Source organism: Chaetodon auriga, chromosome 19, assembly GCF_051107435.1.
Source record: "Chaetodon auriga isolate fChaAug3 chromosome 19, fChaAug3.hap1, whole genome shotgun sequence".
In the NCBI taxonomy this organism is placed as follows: Eukaryota; Metazoa; Chordata; class Actinopteri; order Chaetodontiformes; family Chaetodontidae; genus Chaetodon; species Chaetodon auriga.
In genome coordinates, this window is record NC_135092.1 from 16,610,432 (window position 1) to 16,628,242 (window position 17,811).

Sequence of the window (17,811 nt, forward strand, 5' to 3'; positions counted from 1 at the left end):
CGCCACAGTGTCCCCCTCGGGATGTTTTAACTTTTCTTCTAGTGCCACCATGAGGTCAAAATCATTCCCACCATCCACAGATGCACTTTGTCTTTTCTATTTAGAAGATATTAGCATTGTTAACATGCTAAACTACACCGATAAACATGGTACACATTATAGTTTCTAAACTTCTGAGTGTGAAACTATAGCACTGTCATTGTTAGCATGTTAGCATGATGGTGTTAGCTCAAGATGCCACTGCGCCTACAATATAGCCTAACAGAGCTGGTAGCGCATCTGCAATCAGTCTGATTCACAACATTACCCTCATGGTTACACAGACAAACTCAACTGAAAAGATCTGAATTCCCTGTTCAATGCCTCTGTAATGGAATCGGCTGATTAGACTTGTGCTCAAAAGCTCAATGGTGGTGGTAGTTCAAAGTCCCGCAGGTTGATGCCAGTGAAGACCAGTGATATCAGTCTAAAATAAGAGCCCCCCCAGTTGGTACTCCTTTCTCTGAAAGTTATTTGCAGGCCAGCCTAGTTGCTACAGCAGAGTCTTGGGTTGGGAGCAGATAATAGAGGCGGTGGAGAATGATTTTTACATGTTCCTTATCGAGCCATGGAAAAACATTCAGTGTGCCAGAAGGCGGAGGCAGGACATTGCTTAGCGTGTCTTTGCAGAGGCATGGAAATGCTGACATTGACTGGGGAAATAGTTGGAAGGTGTAAGAAGCAGTTTGAGAAAGAAAACCCAGCGGACCTTTATTCAGGAGAAAGGGGGAAATTGTTGGAGTCTGAGAAAGTTTCCTTGGCAGTAGTTGCTGAGATATTTAGAAAACTCATCAATGTCAAGGAAGTGGACACGGATGAAACTTGTCTGGATAATGTTGGAGTGCCATGATTGAAAAGTGTCACACAGAATTCGAGATCGGCACCATTGAACGGTACTTGAGGTTGGACACAGATCATTTTGGGGATTTTGTGCTCCAACAGATTGCAGACAACTCAAATTCCCTTCCTCTGAAAGCCTCTGACAAGGTGCTGGAAAGGAAACTCTGGCTGACTGTCAGATGGATTTAAAAGTAACAATGCAGAGTCCTGCTGTTTTTCAAAGCAGAGGCAACATCTTTTTTCCCTCCCACAGATCGTTGAGAGGATGGAGTTTGCTAAGCCTGTCTACATGTGGCTTTGTGGATTAGGAAAAGGTCACTGACCAGGTTCCTCAAGGTATCTTGCAGGAGGTGCTGTGGGAGTCTGGGCTCCCAGAGCTGTAGCAGCAGGCTGTTATTGTAGATTCAGTGACTGTTATAATGATCAAGTTAGTCAAAGGGGCCATTGGACTCTCTGACAAGGATGCCTCCCTTCTGTGTGGGATTTACAGACTTCTTATTAAGACAGAAAGTCTGGGAATGTTTGGTTCAGCGATATTGCCCTTTTACGGTTATCAGATTATTATTTCCAGCATGCAACGGACAATGCTAAGTGTGGTGGTCAAATCTCAGTTTACAGTTTGAAGCAATGGTTGTTGAGAAAAGAGACTTTCTGTTGTCCAGGCATCCAGCGGAGTTCCCAGGAAGTCACCACAGCTGACAAGCTAGCAAGGCCAGCGAAAACTAGCCCACTGAAATCTTTGGTCACATAAGCCTCCTGCTGAAGGTCGTAGCAGTGGAGAAATCGTCCAACACATTACCACCTGTAAAACCAGTTTCCAGCTTCAGAGCGCCTGGTAGGCAAATTTTGTCAACCTTGCATGGACATGGGCTAGCTGTTTCCCACTGCTTCCACTCTTTATGCTAAGCTAAGTGGCTAGTGGATGTAGCAGACAAATAAGTGGTAGCGGTATCGATCTTTTCGTCTAACTCTTGGCGAGACAGCAAATCATTTCTCAAGATATCGACATATTCCTTTAAAAGAAGATGCAATATATGTATGTTTTCCCAGAAATGTGAACAGTGAATGTACAGGATTTAACAGTTAACATGAAAGTTTGTTCTGTAAGTGGGAGGTTACAACTTTGTAACAGCACATGAATATGATTGATGGCTTTATATGTTGTCAGTGTTTTCAGCAGCAGTCTGATCAGTGGTTACACTGCTCTTATGTTTCTCTGTAACAGCACACTGTGTTGTTTGTGTATTTTAGTGATGGGACCAAAGCCTGTGGGAGCTCACATAATGGCTCAAACTGCACATTGAATGATGAAGCCCATTTTTCATAAAGCCATGACTGATCAACCACTAAATGGGAAAAGGCAGCTGCAATAACAACACAAGAGGATAACGTGTAGGATGAGTGGACATGCAATGTTGCCTGCCACGCTTTTTGTGTTGTACAGGGGAGGTGTTTCACTTAATGATGCATCCTCCACTAGCTCCAAACGAAGCTGTCATATCACAAAAAGATGATAAACTAGGAGCTTGTGCTGATAGATGGTTTCGTATCTGAGCTGTGAAGGACAATAAATGGTACAACAAAACACAATTTTGTAATTATACACACATTTATTTGACCCACGCATGCATTCTTCATACCTAACCAGGCACAGACTCTAGCATGATTGAACTTCTGACTCAAAAAGGTATGAGACAAAAAGCAGGAGACTGGAGAATTCAGCACGTCCAAACAATGAGCAAGTGTTTCTGTGTCGTATCTGTTGTTTGAAATATCCACCTCATTCTCGTCTGTGCCGTACTAAGACAATTCCAGACCCTCTCCTTCCTTTCATGTGTCTGCACATTATTATGCCTGCGTGTCTGCGGCAGTGAGATCCTCTAGAGGAAATGCATGGCGGCACGCAAACAGGCCGAGTTTCAGGCCAAAGCAAGGGACGGAACAGGAAGCTCCGATGCTTACATAACAGCCCTATTGAGGGAATCGGTATTTGACATGTCACATAGCAATCTCCTCCATCAGCGTCCCACTGTAACCCCCGTCTACACCCCCTGCTCCCACATGTATCAGGTTGGCCAGGTCTCAGCGAGGGCACATTCTGGCCTCCGGTGGAGTTTCTCCTGGACTACTACAGCATGTTTGTCTGATGGGGACACTTGACTTGAATGTTCAGACCGATGGTATGTAAACTGATTTCTGTCTGGATAAATATTTAGATCTCCCCTCACCACCCGCTTCTTTCCTCTCAGTTAAACGCAACAGGTAGTGTCGGTCTTAAATTTAATCACCCTCCCAGCCCAGGTTCAAAGGGGCCATTTAATGGAAGCCAATGATGTGTGGCTCTCCTTTAAGTCTGGGTGAGATTGAAAAACGATAAGGAGGCTATTAAAGACCTTCCTCCAAGAGGGAGAAACCCCGATGTCTCAGGGTTTCTTGGCCACCAGTAGCAGCAGCCTTGTCGACCCTGCACCGCTGTATTTATAGAGCGCCGTGGATGAGTCATTTGGCCGAATGCCAACTCTTCGTTTGCTAGATTTACAGGTCCCCACTTTGGGGAGGGCTGCTTGATTTACGATGCACCCCCTCCCCCTGCAGCACCACCACCAGCAGCTCCCACCCCACCCCTCTCACTTCCTTCAGAGACAAGCAGACACACCATCTTGCCTTCAGCTTGCTGTCTGACTCGATTTCATTCGGCCGCTCTCTCCTGCACTTCTTTCGTGTGTTTCTTAGAAATATGCTTCCTCTGCTCTTCCAGCTCCTTTGTCAGAGGTAAACGTAGAGGAAATGCTCCCTGAGAGGCAGACAAAGTTGCCTTTGCCTGACCTTGCCTAAGTGCTGCTGATTGGCGTGTCATATTGACCTGGCTTTGACTTAAGAAAATGAAGTTTTAGGCGAAAGAGTTATATGAAGTGGAGGAAAGCGGGAGGCGAAGGAAGTGTGGGGGGGAGTAGAAAGGACAGTAGTGAGAGCAGTGGAGTGTGTATTAGCAGAAGGAGATAAATCTGACTGTGGCACAGAATAAGAACAGATGAAGAAGTGGCACTGGGGGGCCGGCGGTCAGCAGCGACAGCGTGGCTTTTGCTCCCTCAACCTCCCGCTGAGAAGGGGGCACATCTTCCTCTGCACCCCATGGATCTTAACTCCAACCCAGGTCTGTCTCTTTACATAACAGTAATGAATACTAACACGTTTGCATCTGGTTTGGACAGTTTCATCACGATGGCAGCGATATTATTAGACTTAGCGCGGTCTTTAGTTTCAGTTACGGCTGCAGGAAGCAGTGGAAGGATTTCTCAGGCAGCTTTACTTGTCTTAAACTTAAGACACAAAGCTACTTGCAGATAAGTTGCAAATTACTCTCCGTTCTCAACGAGAACGTGTCTTTTCCAAAACGCTGGCCATTCATCACGTCAGCAGATGGGTGTTTTACAAGTTACAGTTCATGTTTATTGCAGCTGTGATTTCAGACGAGCAGTTAATGACACTTGAATTCTTCATTTTCCTGCTGTTCTGGTGACATCGCTGCAGCTTGCTTTTTGTTTGTCCTCTGAGCCAACATCTTCAAACATACTCTGTGAATAATGGAGTTATTACTTCTGACAATATGTTTCATTTCATATGCAGTAATGTCTTTTTATAGAGGGGCTTTTCCTCAGGGGTATATCTCTTCGAGCTTGATGAAGATCCTCCTTTCATCAACACAGTTTTCAGTATAATCCGCTTTCTACACACTGCAGTTTCATTGACTTTTCAGTGAGAAGATTCTATTTTTCTGCTGTGACTTATAACCACTGATAAAACAAAAACTGCAGCTTATTAAAAAGAAGCGAAAAGTTCAGAGTCTTCAAAAAGGATGCAACCAATTTGTACAACATCTGACTCTCAATGGACAAGTTTTTTTTAAAAAAATATCCAAATTGGATGTATTGATATTGCATTATATTTATTTCATTTATTCCTTCTTTCTGGTGAAAACATTACCCACAATGCAACTCAATCTCAGACAGTTCAGTCAGAGATTCAGGTGTGTTATACCAGTAGGGGCTAATGTAGCCATGTAGCCATCTTAGCCTCGAGCGAAGATGAGAAGTGGGCTTCAGAGGTGTTTGTTTGTCATTTTCAGACTTGTTTTCCTCAGCAAGCAGCAGCCTCCAGGGCTGAAAAATGAAGCCAACATGGAAGTGCCAAAAACTACAGTTCCTCAAACGGCCACTTGAGGCTTGATGGTCAAGGAGTCAGTAGTCTTCAGCCACAACAGATGCTGCCTCAAGTGACATCACTTGAGTCAATTTCATGCAGCTCCCTCTGGAGCCACGAATGGTTTTATGCAGCTTTTTTTCCTGAATGCAGTAGCGCTCCCCTAAACCTGTACACAGACTTGAAATCAGCGGAGTTCTCCTTTAACACCTTTCCAATATCTTCATATATCGAAAAATCCCTGTAAAATGAGTAAATATAAAAGCAGCAATCTGTATCTTTCCATGTTTTCAAAGGTGACGATAGAGCATCTAATGTTGCACTTGTGAAATTATTCCACCTCATAGTTGGTATTTGGTGAAAATGTCATTAACCTGTCGGCTGATGTGATTGCAGGTTATTTGCTGAAAGGTCATTGTAAGCCAGACAGGTGACACTAACAACACTGACATTTCTCAGAGTAATTGTTGATTTTTCGTATTTTAATGCAAAAGAAAACATCACATATTTCAAGTTAAAGTAAAGGAAGACTAAATACAAAGTTTAGCAACTCCTACTCACACTAATAGCTTGTAAATATTAAGCAACGCTGAATAATTTTCTCCTACACTGCACACTGTGTAACACCTCTGAAATGGTGTGAATAGGATTTAACCATCAGAGCCTTTTTAGTGCGTTGTATAATAACACGCTTTCAAACCACATATGTAGTTTAAAAGCCACCCAGGTGTGGTTGTAGTAGATACGTAGCTTTAAAAAATCTTGCCAGAGGAAGAAAAATCATGCTTAGCGAAGAAGCATTCTCATAGCTGGGTCAAATTTCACTTTGCTTGGCTGCTTGAGGCAGATAACAGAAGACACTCCTGAATTCATGGCTCCCAGGCTGCCTGTAAATCCATCCCAGTAAAGCTGTTCTCATGCAAAAAATCTGAAGCAACAGATGGGAGAGAAATCGAGCAGAAGAAAAACTGTGTATGTAGAATGTTCAGGCAGAAATGAGATTTCAAGAGACGCTGATGGAGGTGAGGAGGAAAGAGAATTTGGCGTTTTATATGTTTATATATGAACACTGAGCGATGTATCAGTCATAAGCCATGATCCCCTCAGCGGTCTGCTCGACTCCCATCATTAAAGCCTGACTTCAGTTGTCACATCCTGAAGTTGATCACTCTTGACTCTACGTGAATGCTAGCATGCGTAAACACCAGTATGTGAGGATATGAAACAAATCAGAATATGAATTAATTAATTTAATCCGGTAACTTTTTAGCCAAATGCCAAACATTTGCTGGTTCCACCCTATCAAATTTGAGAATTTGCTGCTTTTTGTTGTCTTATATGACAGTATACTGAATATCTCAATTCCTAAGAAGTACTCTGAAGACATCACCACAGGCTCTGGCAAACTGTGATTACATTTAAGGTTCATTTATTAGATTCATTCATTAACTGAGGAAATAATTGGCAGATTAATCAGCCACCTCAGTGAAGCTCTATGGGCATCAGCAGTCAATGCAGTGACGTCTATGTGTAGCTCTTCACAGCATGTGCACATTTATTTTAAAAAAACATTACATGCATGTGTGAAAGCTCAGTAGCCGAACCAGTGACTGCACTTAATGAAAGCTTTATTTATAGCACAGGCTTGAACGAGAGAACGAACCGAACAACATCAGCAAAAGTCCACTCTCAAACACACAAAGAGCCAACCTCCTGGTCAGCGTTTCTCTGTCTCTCCACTTAGATCACCACCAATCTTTTTCTCTGACCCAGCTCGCCTGCGCTGGCCCCGCACTGCAGCCCTCTCAGGCCAGCAGTGCTTTGGCCAGCTTTGTCAGAGAAAACAACGAGGATGTGGAGCGGCAACGCAGACAGGACTGCTGCGACGGCCAAAATGAAAACACGCTTATCTTGCCGAAGCCGATGGGCGCTGTCCATTGGCTGTCCAAATAATTGGGCAGCGAGTCAACAGGAAGTTTTATGGTGCATGCCTTGTGAGTTTGGCACAGACACACACAGTTTATTACACTGATGCTTCTGCTGAGGGACCACATTCACTATTTTTGCACCAAAAAATGGTGTCGCTCATACTCGGCGCTCCACCTCATCAGTCACTAAGTGCAAATATGAAGTGGCGTGAAGGCACATGCGGGGAGATGATTGATGAATGTCACATTTATCTCTCCTTTCTATCACAATAATGTTCACCTCTGACAGGCCCTTCAATCTCCTAAAGCAATCTAGCAAATGAGGCAAATGATTAATGCTTCTGCGACACGTAACCAGAATTCATTTTATAACAAAATTACCTGAAGAAAATCATGAGAAGCATTTTTCTTAAGGCCCAGCTGTCGGGATTTTTTGTTCTTTACATCACATAAAGTCTTCACCAACAGCGTATCTACAGCTAGCACGCCTAAATCCAGACTCGAGCTCGCCTCCTTTCGTTCTCTTTGGTTCTCGTGGGGAAAGACAGACTAAATAAGGTTCTCTGCCTCCGGTCGTCACACAATAAACCAGCAGTCAGGTTTCTGTAACCCTCTGTGAAAAGTTCAAAAGGCTTTCCCAGAGGCCCGGCTGACTCAACCTACCAATTCTAGCTGTGGGGAGTGCAGGTGTGCATCTGCCCCGAAGCCCTCATCAGTGCTGAAAGCTGATATTAGAAGGTATTAGTGAGCAGAGCAACAGGTACTTTGTCATGTTTCGTTCTCTGGTGTGGATAAAGTGAGGTTCACTCCCTTTTCAGAGTGCTTGTCTACATCTTCTCCTTCCAACATAATTGTTAGTGGATGTATTCTCTCTTCTTTATTGTAGAAATTAAGATGGAAGCTGTAATATCTAAAACATTTGCAAACAAAGCGGCAGATTGAGGTGAATGACGTATCATCCTGCAGAAAAAAACTAACATTTCAGCTTAAATCTCGCCCTTTTCACAGTGAAACATTGCCATGGAAAATATTTTAGCAGCAGCATCCTTATCTGCATCTGTGTGTGTGTGTGTGTGTGTGTGAGTGTGTGTGTGTATGAGGCTCAGCACTGACAACATCCCGCATTTAAACCAAAACCTATTTGGATATCTGACAAACACTGTGGGACGTCACTTGTTTTGGGTCGCACAGTGCACCCCGAGTATGAATTCTTGGCGTGCGTTGCATACAGATTTCACAGTCTCACGGCCATGACAGGATGATGTACACTTTTCAGACTGGTGTTGGCACAGTGAGATATGTTTACATGAGCATAAGGATGCCTGCATGTTTCGCACAGACGGACAACACATGCATATTACAGCACACTGTGCAGAGATGAAAACACAAACACTTACTCTGCAGTCCAACAGAGCGTCTGTTTGCTTTATGTGAGGTGATGATGGCAGGCTAAAAGCACATTACAGACTAAAGTCAGGTCGACCTCGGAGAGTTTGAGGTTTTACTCTTGGATCTGCATGTGCTGCACCTTTCCAGAGGCCTCCTCTGAAGTATCAGTCTGCCTGTGTCACTGATGTAACGCGTCAGCCTCCCAGCACTGCGTGCAAGTGTTCAAGTGACAACAGCTGCCAGCCCTCACCAAAACTCAACGCTCTTAACATTTTAATGGCGTACTAATCCCCCAGTCGGTAGTCGCTGAAGCTGTCAGTGGTCTAAGTGGTTCACTCGAGGTCTAAATGGTTCACTCGTAAGGATTTTGGTATTTTAACAAACCTCAAAGTGTTGTCACGCGTGGTTTAAAGACGTTTGGAATTAGTCTAGAATTAATCTCACCTTATACTGCGAGTCACCACTGAAATAAATAGGTTGAGCAAAATGTTTGTGGTTTCATACCAGTGACTGAGAATTCCCATAAATGTCATTTGTGATTCATATTTACAGTTGTCAGCTTTGGCTTTAAACACTATTTTTTTGCTCTGGAAAATGGCTGTAATTAGAGCAAATTATAAGTATATATACTCGGTCCGACCGAGTCAAATATTAAGGGATCACTCTGGTTTTTTCTTACATACCTGTATGTTAGCACATTTCCTACAAATCACATGCACTTCACGCTAATCACAGCCATTTTCCAAAGCAAGACGTAGTTTATTTTAGAGTGTTTGATTCAGATTTCTTGCCCTGAAGGCTGCCACTGGTTTCCATTTCAGTGAAGCACGAACACCAACTTCAGGTAACTTGAAACTAGATGAAGATCCAGCATGTAATCCATCATAGTAAACATGGTGTACTGTGTTCTCTGCATTGGAAAAAGAAGAAAAGAGCTTTGTTAGAGATGCTGTGTTTGTAGTAAATGGGCCAAAAGGCAGGTACAATCCTTCGAAACGCACCAGCCGACGCTGCATGACTCACTTATACCTCTGCATCAGTGTCTTGTCTTTATAATTATCGCGCTGACTTATATTCCAACACAAGCTCTGAACTTTAAGTCAAGTCTGAGCTGTGTTTCCTTTTCCTAAAGTTGAAATTGATTCCCCTTACATAATGGTATATTTACAGCCGCCTTGGCAGGACACACAGACATAGCTCTTTATTTAGTTGGCATGAAATCAGAACAGAGACACTTGGCTTCTCGACAGCCCTGTGACCTCCATGAACGGACTGACCCAATGCCTCCCCGACTGTCCTCATGACAACTCACTAAAACTCCACCCGCTCGTATCCGACTCAACAGCTGCCTTTGACCCCCTGTAATGTGCAAACGGAGGAGTGAATATGAAGTGACTGAATCGCTTGTTTTTAACATGTTTTCAAAGAGACAGTGGTGGAATGTAACTAAGTACTAAGTAATTAAGTCTTATAACAGAGTAAATCTACATAGTGGTGTTGCTTCTTTTTGCTTATATACTTAAGATCTGGGTACTTCTTCTACCACTGGACATACATGTTTGACCTTAAACTTTTGCATTGCTGTGGTAACCTCGTGGCTTCACAACCAAAGTAGTCAAGGTATAATGTTTTCCTTTCAGCACCAAAGAATACAGAAAATTTAGAGTTGATGTGGCCATTATTCTCCATTCGATGATTACCTTCTTCCCCATGGACGCCTGTAGAGGGACAGTAGAGCCAAACAACCCTCGTCCCCTTTGACCTCCTCACTCCTTTTCACTTTGTAACTCATTCAGCATCAGATGGTAATGGATAGCCATAGTAACTCTATGGACTCTGTGTTCTCCACCAGACAACGTCTCCTGGGACTCAGGTGGAGGCTAATGTTGTGGTGTCTGCCTTCAGATTATGTCGATTGACAGGCCGGGACCACCGTGACACCAGGAAGAGAATCAGCCATTGATACCTTACTGGGGGTCAAGTGAAACAGGGCACCTGCTATAGACGCATGGGAAAGATGTCGCCGTAGACGTACAGCAGGAGTGGGGATGAGAGTTTAGGCTTTTTGGATATGAAAGATTTATTTATTCTGTCTTTTAATTATTTGTCACTGTCATCATCATAATATGAGGATGGTCTATTATCATTTCATTCTATATTTTTGACCCCTTTTCTTTCATATTTGGAGGATTTTCAGTTGTGAGGACATGCAGATTTATCTAAATCTGAAAGGGATGCTGAATTGTTAGATAGACTTTGTTCTCAGGCACAGAGTTGTTCTTTTCTTTTTAAGGGTATTCCACTGATTTAGCATTGCACTCTTACCTCACTGTCAGTCTGTTTTTGAAGAGCTGCAGGCAACAGGCTGCACACCAGTTCCCTGCTGTCTGCAGACTCATGCCGTGTGCAGCATTAAATCACATCATGGATGCTCACAGAATAATGGAAAAAGGCAAATTATTGCCTGACTTTATTAATACAACAATAGTTTGCTTTGCTGCCTCCAGAATGATGTGACCCGTACTATTAAACCACATTTACTATTACCGCCTGTAACCACAGGGGTCGCCAAATCAACCAGGACTCAAATCTTGGGGACTAAAACTTTAAGGGTTTGTTAGTGACAACAAAAGTTCCTCTTTTTTTTTTTCCTCTTTTTTAAGACTCCAAACAGCTAAACAATTAATTATTTAAGCAGATTCAAGGTGGCAGCAGAATCAGAGTCTCTCCAAACTGATGATATTTGTGCAATTTTCTGATCATCACTTAATCTCATTGTGCTTGTCCAATGACAATAAAGATACTCTAAACTGCCGTAAGTTCATTTTCAGTCATTTTGAGTTCAGCACTATTCTAACTTTAACTTTGTCTACATTTATTTTACTCTGCACAAACTACTTACACTACCAGGAATTGAACAAAATAATGTAATGTAACACAGTAATAATAATAGTAATAATGCTGTATATACACACACACACTATATATACACTCTCAAAAGAGTCTGCACATCATTTTAAGACTTTGATTCCACACCAAAAGTCAATATTACATCATTATGCTCTAAGCAGTTTGTGGGTGAAGATGTTAACAAAGCACTGCCGTGTGAATGGGACATCCCATGTTTGCTTATGGGGTCGTGCCCTGTATCAAACCAGTGGCCTTTTTCAACCCAAGCCCTCCGAGAGATCTGCCTATTGTTCCCATTACAGTGCTTAACAGAAGTATGTGTGTGTGTGTGTGTGTGTGTGTGTGTGTGTGTGCACGCGCTCCCCAACCCCCTCTTCAAACCTCACCTCCCTCCCCTCCTTCCCTTTCTCTTTCACACCCTCTCAGCTGTGCTCACTCACTCATTCTGAGCCAGGCCAGAAACTGGCAGAGCGGCTCCCCACTCAGGATCTCCCGTCCTCAAGTTAACCCGGGCTGCCGCGACTTTCTAACCCGCTCAGGGGGCTTCTGTTCAGGAGTGTGGAGGAGACATGGAGATGGTTCATCAGGCGATTCATAGTTTACCACAGTATGGATTATCTGATTTACTATCCTCACATCAAGGTAATGATAATAAATGTGCTACTTGACTACTTTGAGCCTACTGATAACTTTACACGTAACTCTCAACGCCATACAGTAGTTGTATTTCTCTAAACATGCACTGATGTCTCACCACAGACACTTCTTTGTTGTAACAGCTGCACTTTGCAGAGGCATTAGATCATCTGGAAGTGATATCACTCATGAATGAAACTCTGTGTGTAAGGGAGCCGTCGTTCGTAAACCGAAGATGAAAAGGGAAACGGTGGTAGTTTTTCTTTCCACTTTCAATCCTCGCCATCCTTCCGTATGAATGAACAAACACTTTGCGAGGTAGTTTGGCTTGTCGCTCGGTGAGTGACTTCCTGTTCTGTTGGAGGTATTTATGATGTGTGGACTTCTGAGAAGACTATCATTAGACACAATATTGAATCTCAACTTGCCCCTGCTTGCATGCAAACAAGAAGACGCTTGCAGACAAGAGAGAACAGACACTGATGTATTCATTTAATATCCCATTGTACACACACACACACACACACACACACACACACATTGGGAGAATTATGACATTGTCAAATGAAGCTAAACAAGGTAGTTATAGTGTCTGCATTGTTCTCTGGGCCAGCAGCAGCTGCTTCCTCCACTTGGCAAGCAGGACAATCAAAGTCTGGAAGAACTTAACATTTTCACAACGCGCCTCAGACGAAATACATTCCACTTCTGAATCATTTTTAGGTCATTTTTAACACTTTAACACCCACTCCCTTTTGGGTGATGTTTGCGTAAATTAAAACAAACTGACCTTTTTTTTTATTGATACACTCTTGCTATGAGGTGAACACAAGGTTTTCATGGATTTGTCACGTTGTTGGACTTATTCGACGGTAGGAGACTCCATGTTTTTTTTTCAGTTGCAGTTGCATACTCCGTACTGTACCTTAATCATTTTACCAGCAGTCCCTTGTTTTTGGAAAATGACCTCAACAGAGGAGCAGTTTTACATTTTGCTTTTTGCTTTCCGAACAAAGCTTAGATGAGAAGATGGAAACTGTTTTCATATCTGGTCGTTAAATATGAAGCTACAGCCAGGAGACAGTTAGCTTAGCTTAGCACAAAGGCTGGAGGCAGGGGGGAACAGCTAGCCTGGCTGACTGAAAAAATAGAATAAATGTACTTTTAAAGTACTCCGTTCAGCCAAAAGACTAATCAATACATACAGCTTACATGTTCATAGTCACATAACATTTTATAGCAGTCTACACAGCGCTAGCATCTTATCAGGGTGACAGTGGATGTAAAAGATTAATGCTGCTATCTTCTCAAAATTAAACTATCTGTTGTGTGATCTATCCTCCGGTGCAGCCCTCTGCATGTGCCCGTTGTTTTACAGGACTTACTTACAGAGATACAGGTCAGACTGAAGCGTATCGGGACTCCAGGTATTTGTGAGCAATTACAGCACAGTGGGATCCTTTGTTGTCTCCCACCTGTTCTGAGCCATTAGCTAAAGACTAGTCTGCAGCTGGGCTTGGCCACTTATTAAGGCCGGTGGTCAAGGCTGGAATGAGCAGTTGTTAGCTGCTTGCGCTCAACCCAACTCACATAGTAATTATCACACAAACACACACAGAAGGCAACTAGAATGCAAGTGAGAGAGTATGGTATGGGTTTGTTGAAGGATAAGCAATTATTCAAAGGTGTGTTATTGTTAATTTATGTAATAAAAGAGGAATCATGCAGGTTATTTTACCAATGACTTTCCTTTGTTCGTACACAGTTTTGACTGTATTAACCAGCTGTCTGTGGTTAAGCTGAAGCCTGATGCACTTTGAGAACTATTTTATTAAAAGTTAGTGTCAATAAAGTTGCCGTTTTTGTTGGCGCTCCATTGAGACTATTGCTAACAGAATTACCATAGAGAATTGAAAGGGTGTGGCACTTTCTCTTTGCCTGAACTTTTTCAAGAAGTCTCAAGGTGACTAAGGAATCCTGATCTGTGTGCCTTCTTCAATGCAAGCCGTCCTCTGAAGCACCAGTCTGCATTCCTGTGTGAAGCTGACGATTGTTCACCGCTGAGTTTCTAAAAGTTTGGAGCGGTGTGCAGCGGCGTGGTGAATCAGGGGAATTGTGACAGCTGTCACGGTTGTCTCTTCAGGTACAGTCGTGCTATAACTGAAGCTCCTCGACTGTCTGTGGCAGCGAACTCCTGCTAGGATTGGTCTCATTTAAGAAGCGATGATTGAGGGGTTTTTTTCAGAGACGCAGTGCCAGTCACACTACAAGCAGTGTGTGAATTGTGTGGTGGACAATAATACTTGCAGGCAGCTTTACCACAGCTGATAAAGAATCAGCCTCCAGTCATTTTATTGAGTGGACAGACATGGAGACTTCACCCACCAGCGACAAGTTGATATTTGAGCTAAATGTTTTTATCTTTCCGCAGTAAATTGGCTAAATTCTTGGAGGCTGTGAATGCTGCAGACTGGGGATTGAAAAACTAATATTTGCTCTTTGCAGGGATGTTGTGTTTATCTGCTGGTGGTTTTAACCAGGAGTCAAACCAGCGATTGACCTTTATGTGTCTGAGATCACGAGACAATGCTGAGTTATCTGGGAAGGCTGTGTGTTTGGGCTAAACACCAGTCTCCAAACAATTAGCGCTAAAATATTTTTATTGCATTTGGCTACAAGGAGAACCCAAATCATCTTTGCCAAGTATGCAAATGGAACACTATTCATTAATGCTCAGAGCAGCTAACAGCACTTATGTCATTCACAAACTGATGACTCAATCGTTGCAGCTGCTGGATTTGAGTCTGTTTTTCATTTAAACCCTGAGTCACAAACACAAGGAAAGGCAGTTGGCTGAAAGCTGGCTGACACATTTGTGCCGGACAGTAAGAGTGACTGAAATGCACACAAAGCCAGCCGGTATTCATCTTGTGGTCACTTGTATTGTTATCTTCTCAACTCTGGATTAAGTTTCTTATTTAACTTAGCAGCCTGAGAATGGATGACCCTCCATCTGCTGCTCCTGATATTTGCTAATTTCATTAGAGGTGAAATGTGTTCTGCCAGTACATTTGCATGAGATTAATCCTGATACTAATACTAGTAATGCAGTTTACACGACTACAGATGGGTACAAATATGTTCCTTAGAACAGCTCTCTCACAGGTTTTGTAATGACAGTTTTGAGTGTTTTGTCCAGAAAGTTGTGCTAGAGTTTGACGTATCGCCCATCTTCATAAACCATATGGCCAATTCAGCCAATGTGGAAGAAAGCAGAGCATCAACAGGAAATAGCAGGAGGAACAGGAGTGTGTTGTAATAACCATGGTATGCTGTATAATCCTGTTGCACGCTTGTTTAACAGCTTCACAACTGCTTTTTTTCCAAAAGGAAATACTGTCTGTCCATGCAAGTAGTGGAAACACAGGCTCTATGTTAAGGGATGATTGATTTTAAATGTGGACAAAAGCAGTCATGGGGAAACCAGGGAATCACAATTACTTTGCATGACAATCAATGTGACAATGCTGTCGGGGGCTGAGAAATGTTTGTGTGCCAAATTGGTCAATGGGACTGTGGAATCCATCTGACAGAGTCACTTCAGTGGTCAACACACGAGCATTGGACTGATGGGGCTGAGTAATAGGACTAATTTAAGTAATTTAAGTATTTTTTTTTCCATGCACTGTCTAATAAATTACAGCAGAAATGGAATGAACCTGCTGTGATATGCTAACTGGGCATGCTAGCTGCACCCAAAAGGACATTTTTATTATTTGATGATTGCCCTTTAGCTTTTTTTTTTTTTTTTTTTTTTTTCTTGTTCTTTTTCGTAAGCAGTTGTAATAATCTAAATATTTCTGTGCTGCTTTTGTGTAATTTTGGAACAGGTGTGCATTTTCTACCATAAGAAAACTGTACTGAACAGTTAATTGTGCTTCTTTGGATGAGTTTAATTGTATCTGATTGCTGGTCAACACATTTCGTGAAGTTAATTAGTGTTTGCAAAAAGTCTGGAATGGGGGGACATTTCAAAGTGGTTACCGATGTTAAATAACAAGTGTTCTTGTTGGGAATAAATCACATGAAAAGAAACAAAACTAACAAAACTACAAGAAACTGATGCTTATTATCATTGTCGATTAATCTGCTGCTTATTTTCTCAATTAATTGATTAGTTGTTTGGTCTGTAAAATGTCAGAAAATGGTTAAAAACGTCAGTCAGTGTTTCCAAGCGTCAAATGTGTATTAATCCACCGCTGAAAATAGTCCACAGTTAATGTATTATTTAGTCCCGTTTGAGCTTTGTTTTCTAAAAACTACAGTGCCCAGCTGTTTTAAGAAATTCTTTCATCTATTTAAAAAATGAAACGAGGTGTTTTTGAGCCTCATTTAAAGATTTAGATTTTAGACAGAAACTTTGCTGGGGGCGCGGGGCTCGGACCCTGAAGCAGCTCGGCCCGGCCCTGGCAGTGACGGTCTCAAACGGTCTCTCTCTCGCAGTGGACACACCAACACATCGATATCTCAGCCTCCCTCTCTCTCTCTCAATCAAATCCATTACTGTGTCAGCCGCTGTGAGGAGTTTGTGGGCTTGATCACCTCAACGTGAAGCGCTGCTGAAGTGATTTAGGAGCGGCGGAGCTTTTCCACCGACTGAAGACAAACTCACATGTGCGAATGTAGGTGAGCAGCTGCACGTTTACCGGCCGGTTCCTGCATCCCGTCGCTTTGTTGACACAATGCATCGTTGAAAATCTGTTGCGCGTCGCGGAGGAAATCACAGAGGTGAGCTGAAGCTGCGCTTGTGTTTGAGTCGTGGAGGGAGGACACGTCCAAGTGTTGTTAAAATGAGTCCATGCGTTAAATACAGATGTAGCTGCATGTTCAGGTCTGACGATGCGGGTGTGACTGACAGTGGATCAGCTGTGTGCACTTCATGTGAAGTGTAATTAATGGGAATCAATAGCGGGTAGTGACTAATCACTGGATGAGGGACGGAGGGCACTACCCTGCTGTTAAGAGGAAGACCCTGCTTCCTGGACACAGATCAGATTATGGATTAAAACTTCATTGTCTTTAATGGGAGAGTTGGTTTGTGCAAGCTTTAATAAGGCATGCTCACTGCTAGATGGAGCATGGATGGATGATGGATGGATGATGGATGGATGGATGGATGGATGGATGGATGGATGAATTGTACTGGCTGCAGTGAAAAATGTCACTTTCAAACCTGATTTTAATTATTAGAAACAGCAAATGTCATAGTTGCTCGCAGATTCATTACGGATCAGACTGTTTTCATTCATTTTGAAAGTGCAGAAATAGATATCACTGAGTGGATTATATAGATATGATCAGTTCTATTCCAACAGTTTTATTTAAGGCTGCAACTAATGGTTGCTGTCATTACAGATGAATGTGATGAAAATCTCAGTTTATCACATAAAGTCTACAAAATGTCCAAAGATTTGCCAGAAATAGCGAATAAATTACCATTACAACCACTGCCAGGAGTAGATTTTCCAACCCATTTTGTCCAAACAATTGACCGAGACACAAAGATAATCAATTTGCAATAATATATAACTGATATAAGCAGTAAATCCTCACGTTTGAAAAGCTAAAACCCGAAAACATGTGGCATTTTTGCTTGGAAAACGCTGCTGATTAACTGTCCACACATTGTCTGTGGTATTAATTGATGGGAGCAGTTGGGAATTGCTGAGGATGTGAAGTAAAAGTGATGTTGAGATTCATACAGAGAGATGTTTGTGATGGTAAAGAGTGCTGTAGGTTTAGACTTGTTTTCAGCCTCAGCCAATAAGCCAAACAAACTAGCTTCTTTAAATAGGAACGCTAAATCACT

The 17,811-nt window shown here is 42.5% G+C and overlaps 1 protein-coding gene across 5 annotated transcripts in view; it reads left to right on the top strand.

Annotated features, from left to right (window-relative positions):
• arhgap24 (Rho GTPase activating protein 24) overlaps nt 1–17,811 on the top strand; it is a 67,443-nt gene that overhangs the window by 34,370 nt on the left and 15,262 nt on the right. The window contains exon 1 of one of the 5 annotated variants that reach the window (XM_076757517.1): nt 3,996–4,033. The exons of 1 other annotated variant lie outside the window; for it this stretch is intronic. In XM_076757517.1, coding sequence (XP_076613632.1) covers nt 4,012–4,033 — 22 coding nt within the window. In that variant the 5' untranslated portion in view covers nt 3,996–4,011. Of the gene's footprint in view, nt 1–3,995; nt 4,034–11,799; nt 11,949–16,391; nt 16,731–17,811 lie in introns of those variants that run through there. 3 more of the 5 variants (XM_076757516.1, XM_076757518.1, XM_076757519.1) reach the window with 3 other exon arrangements.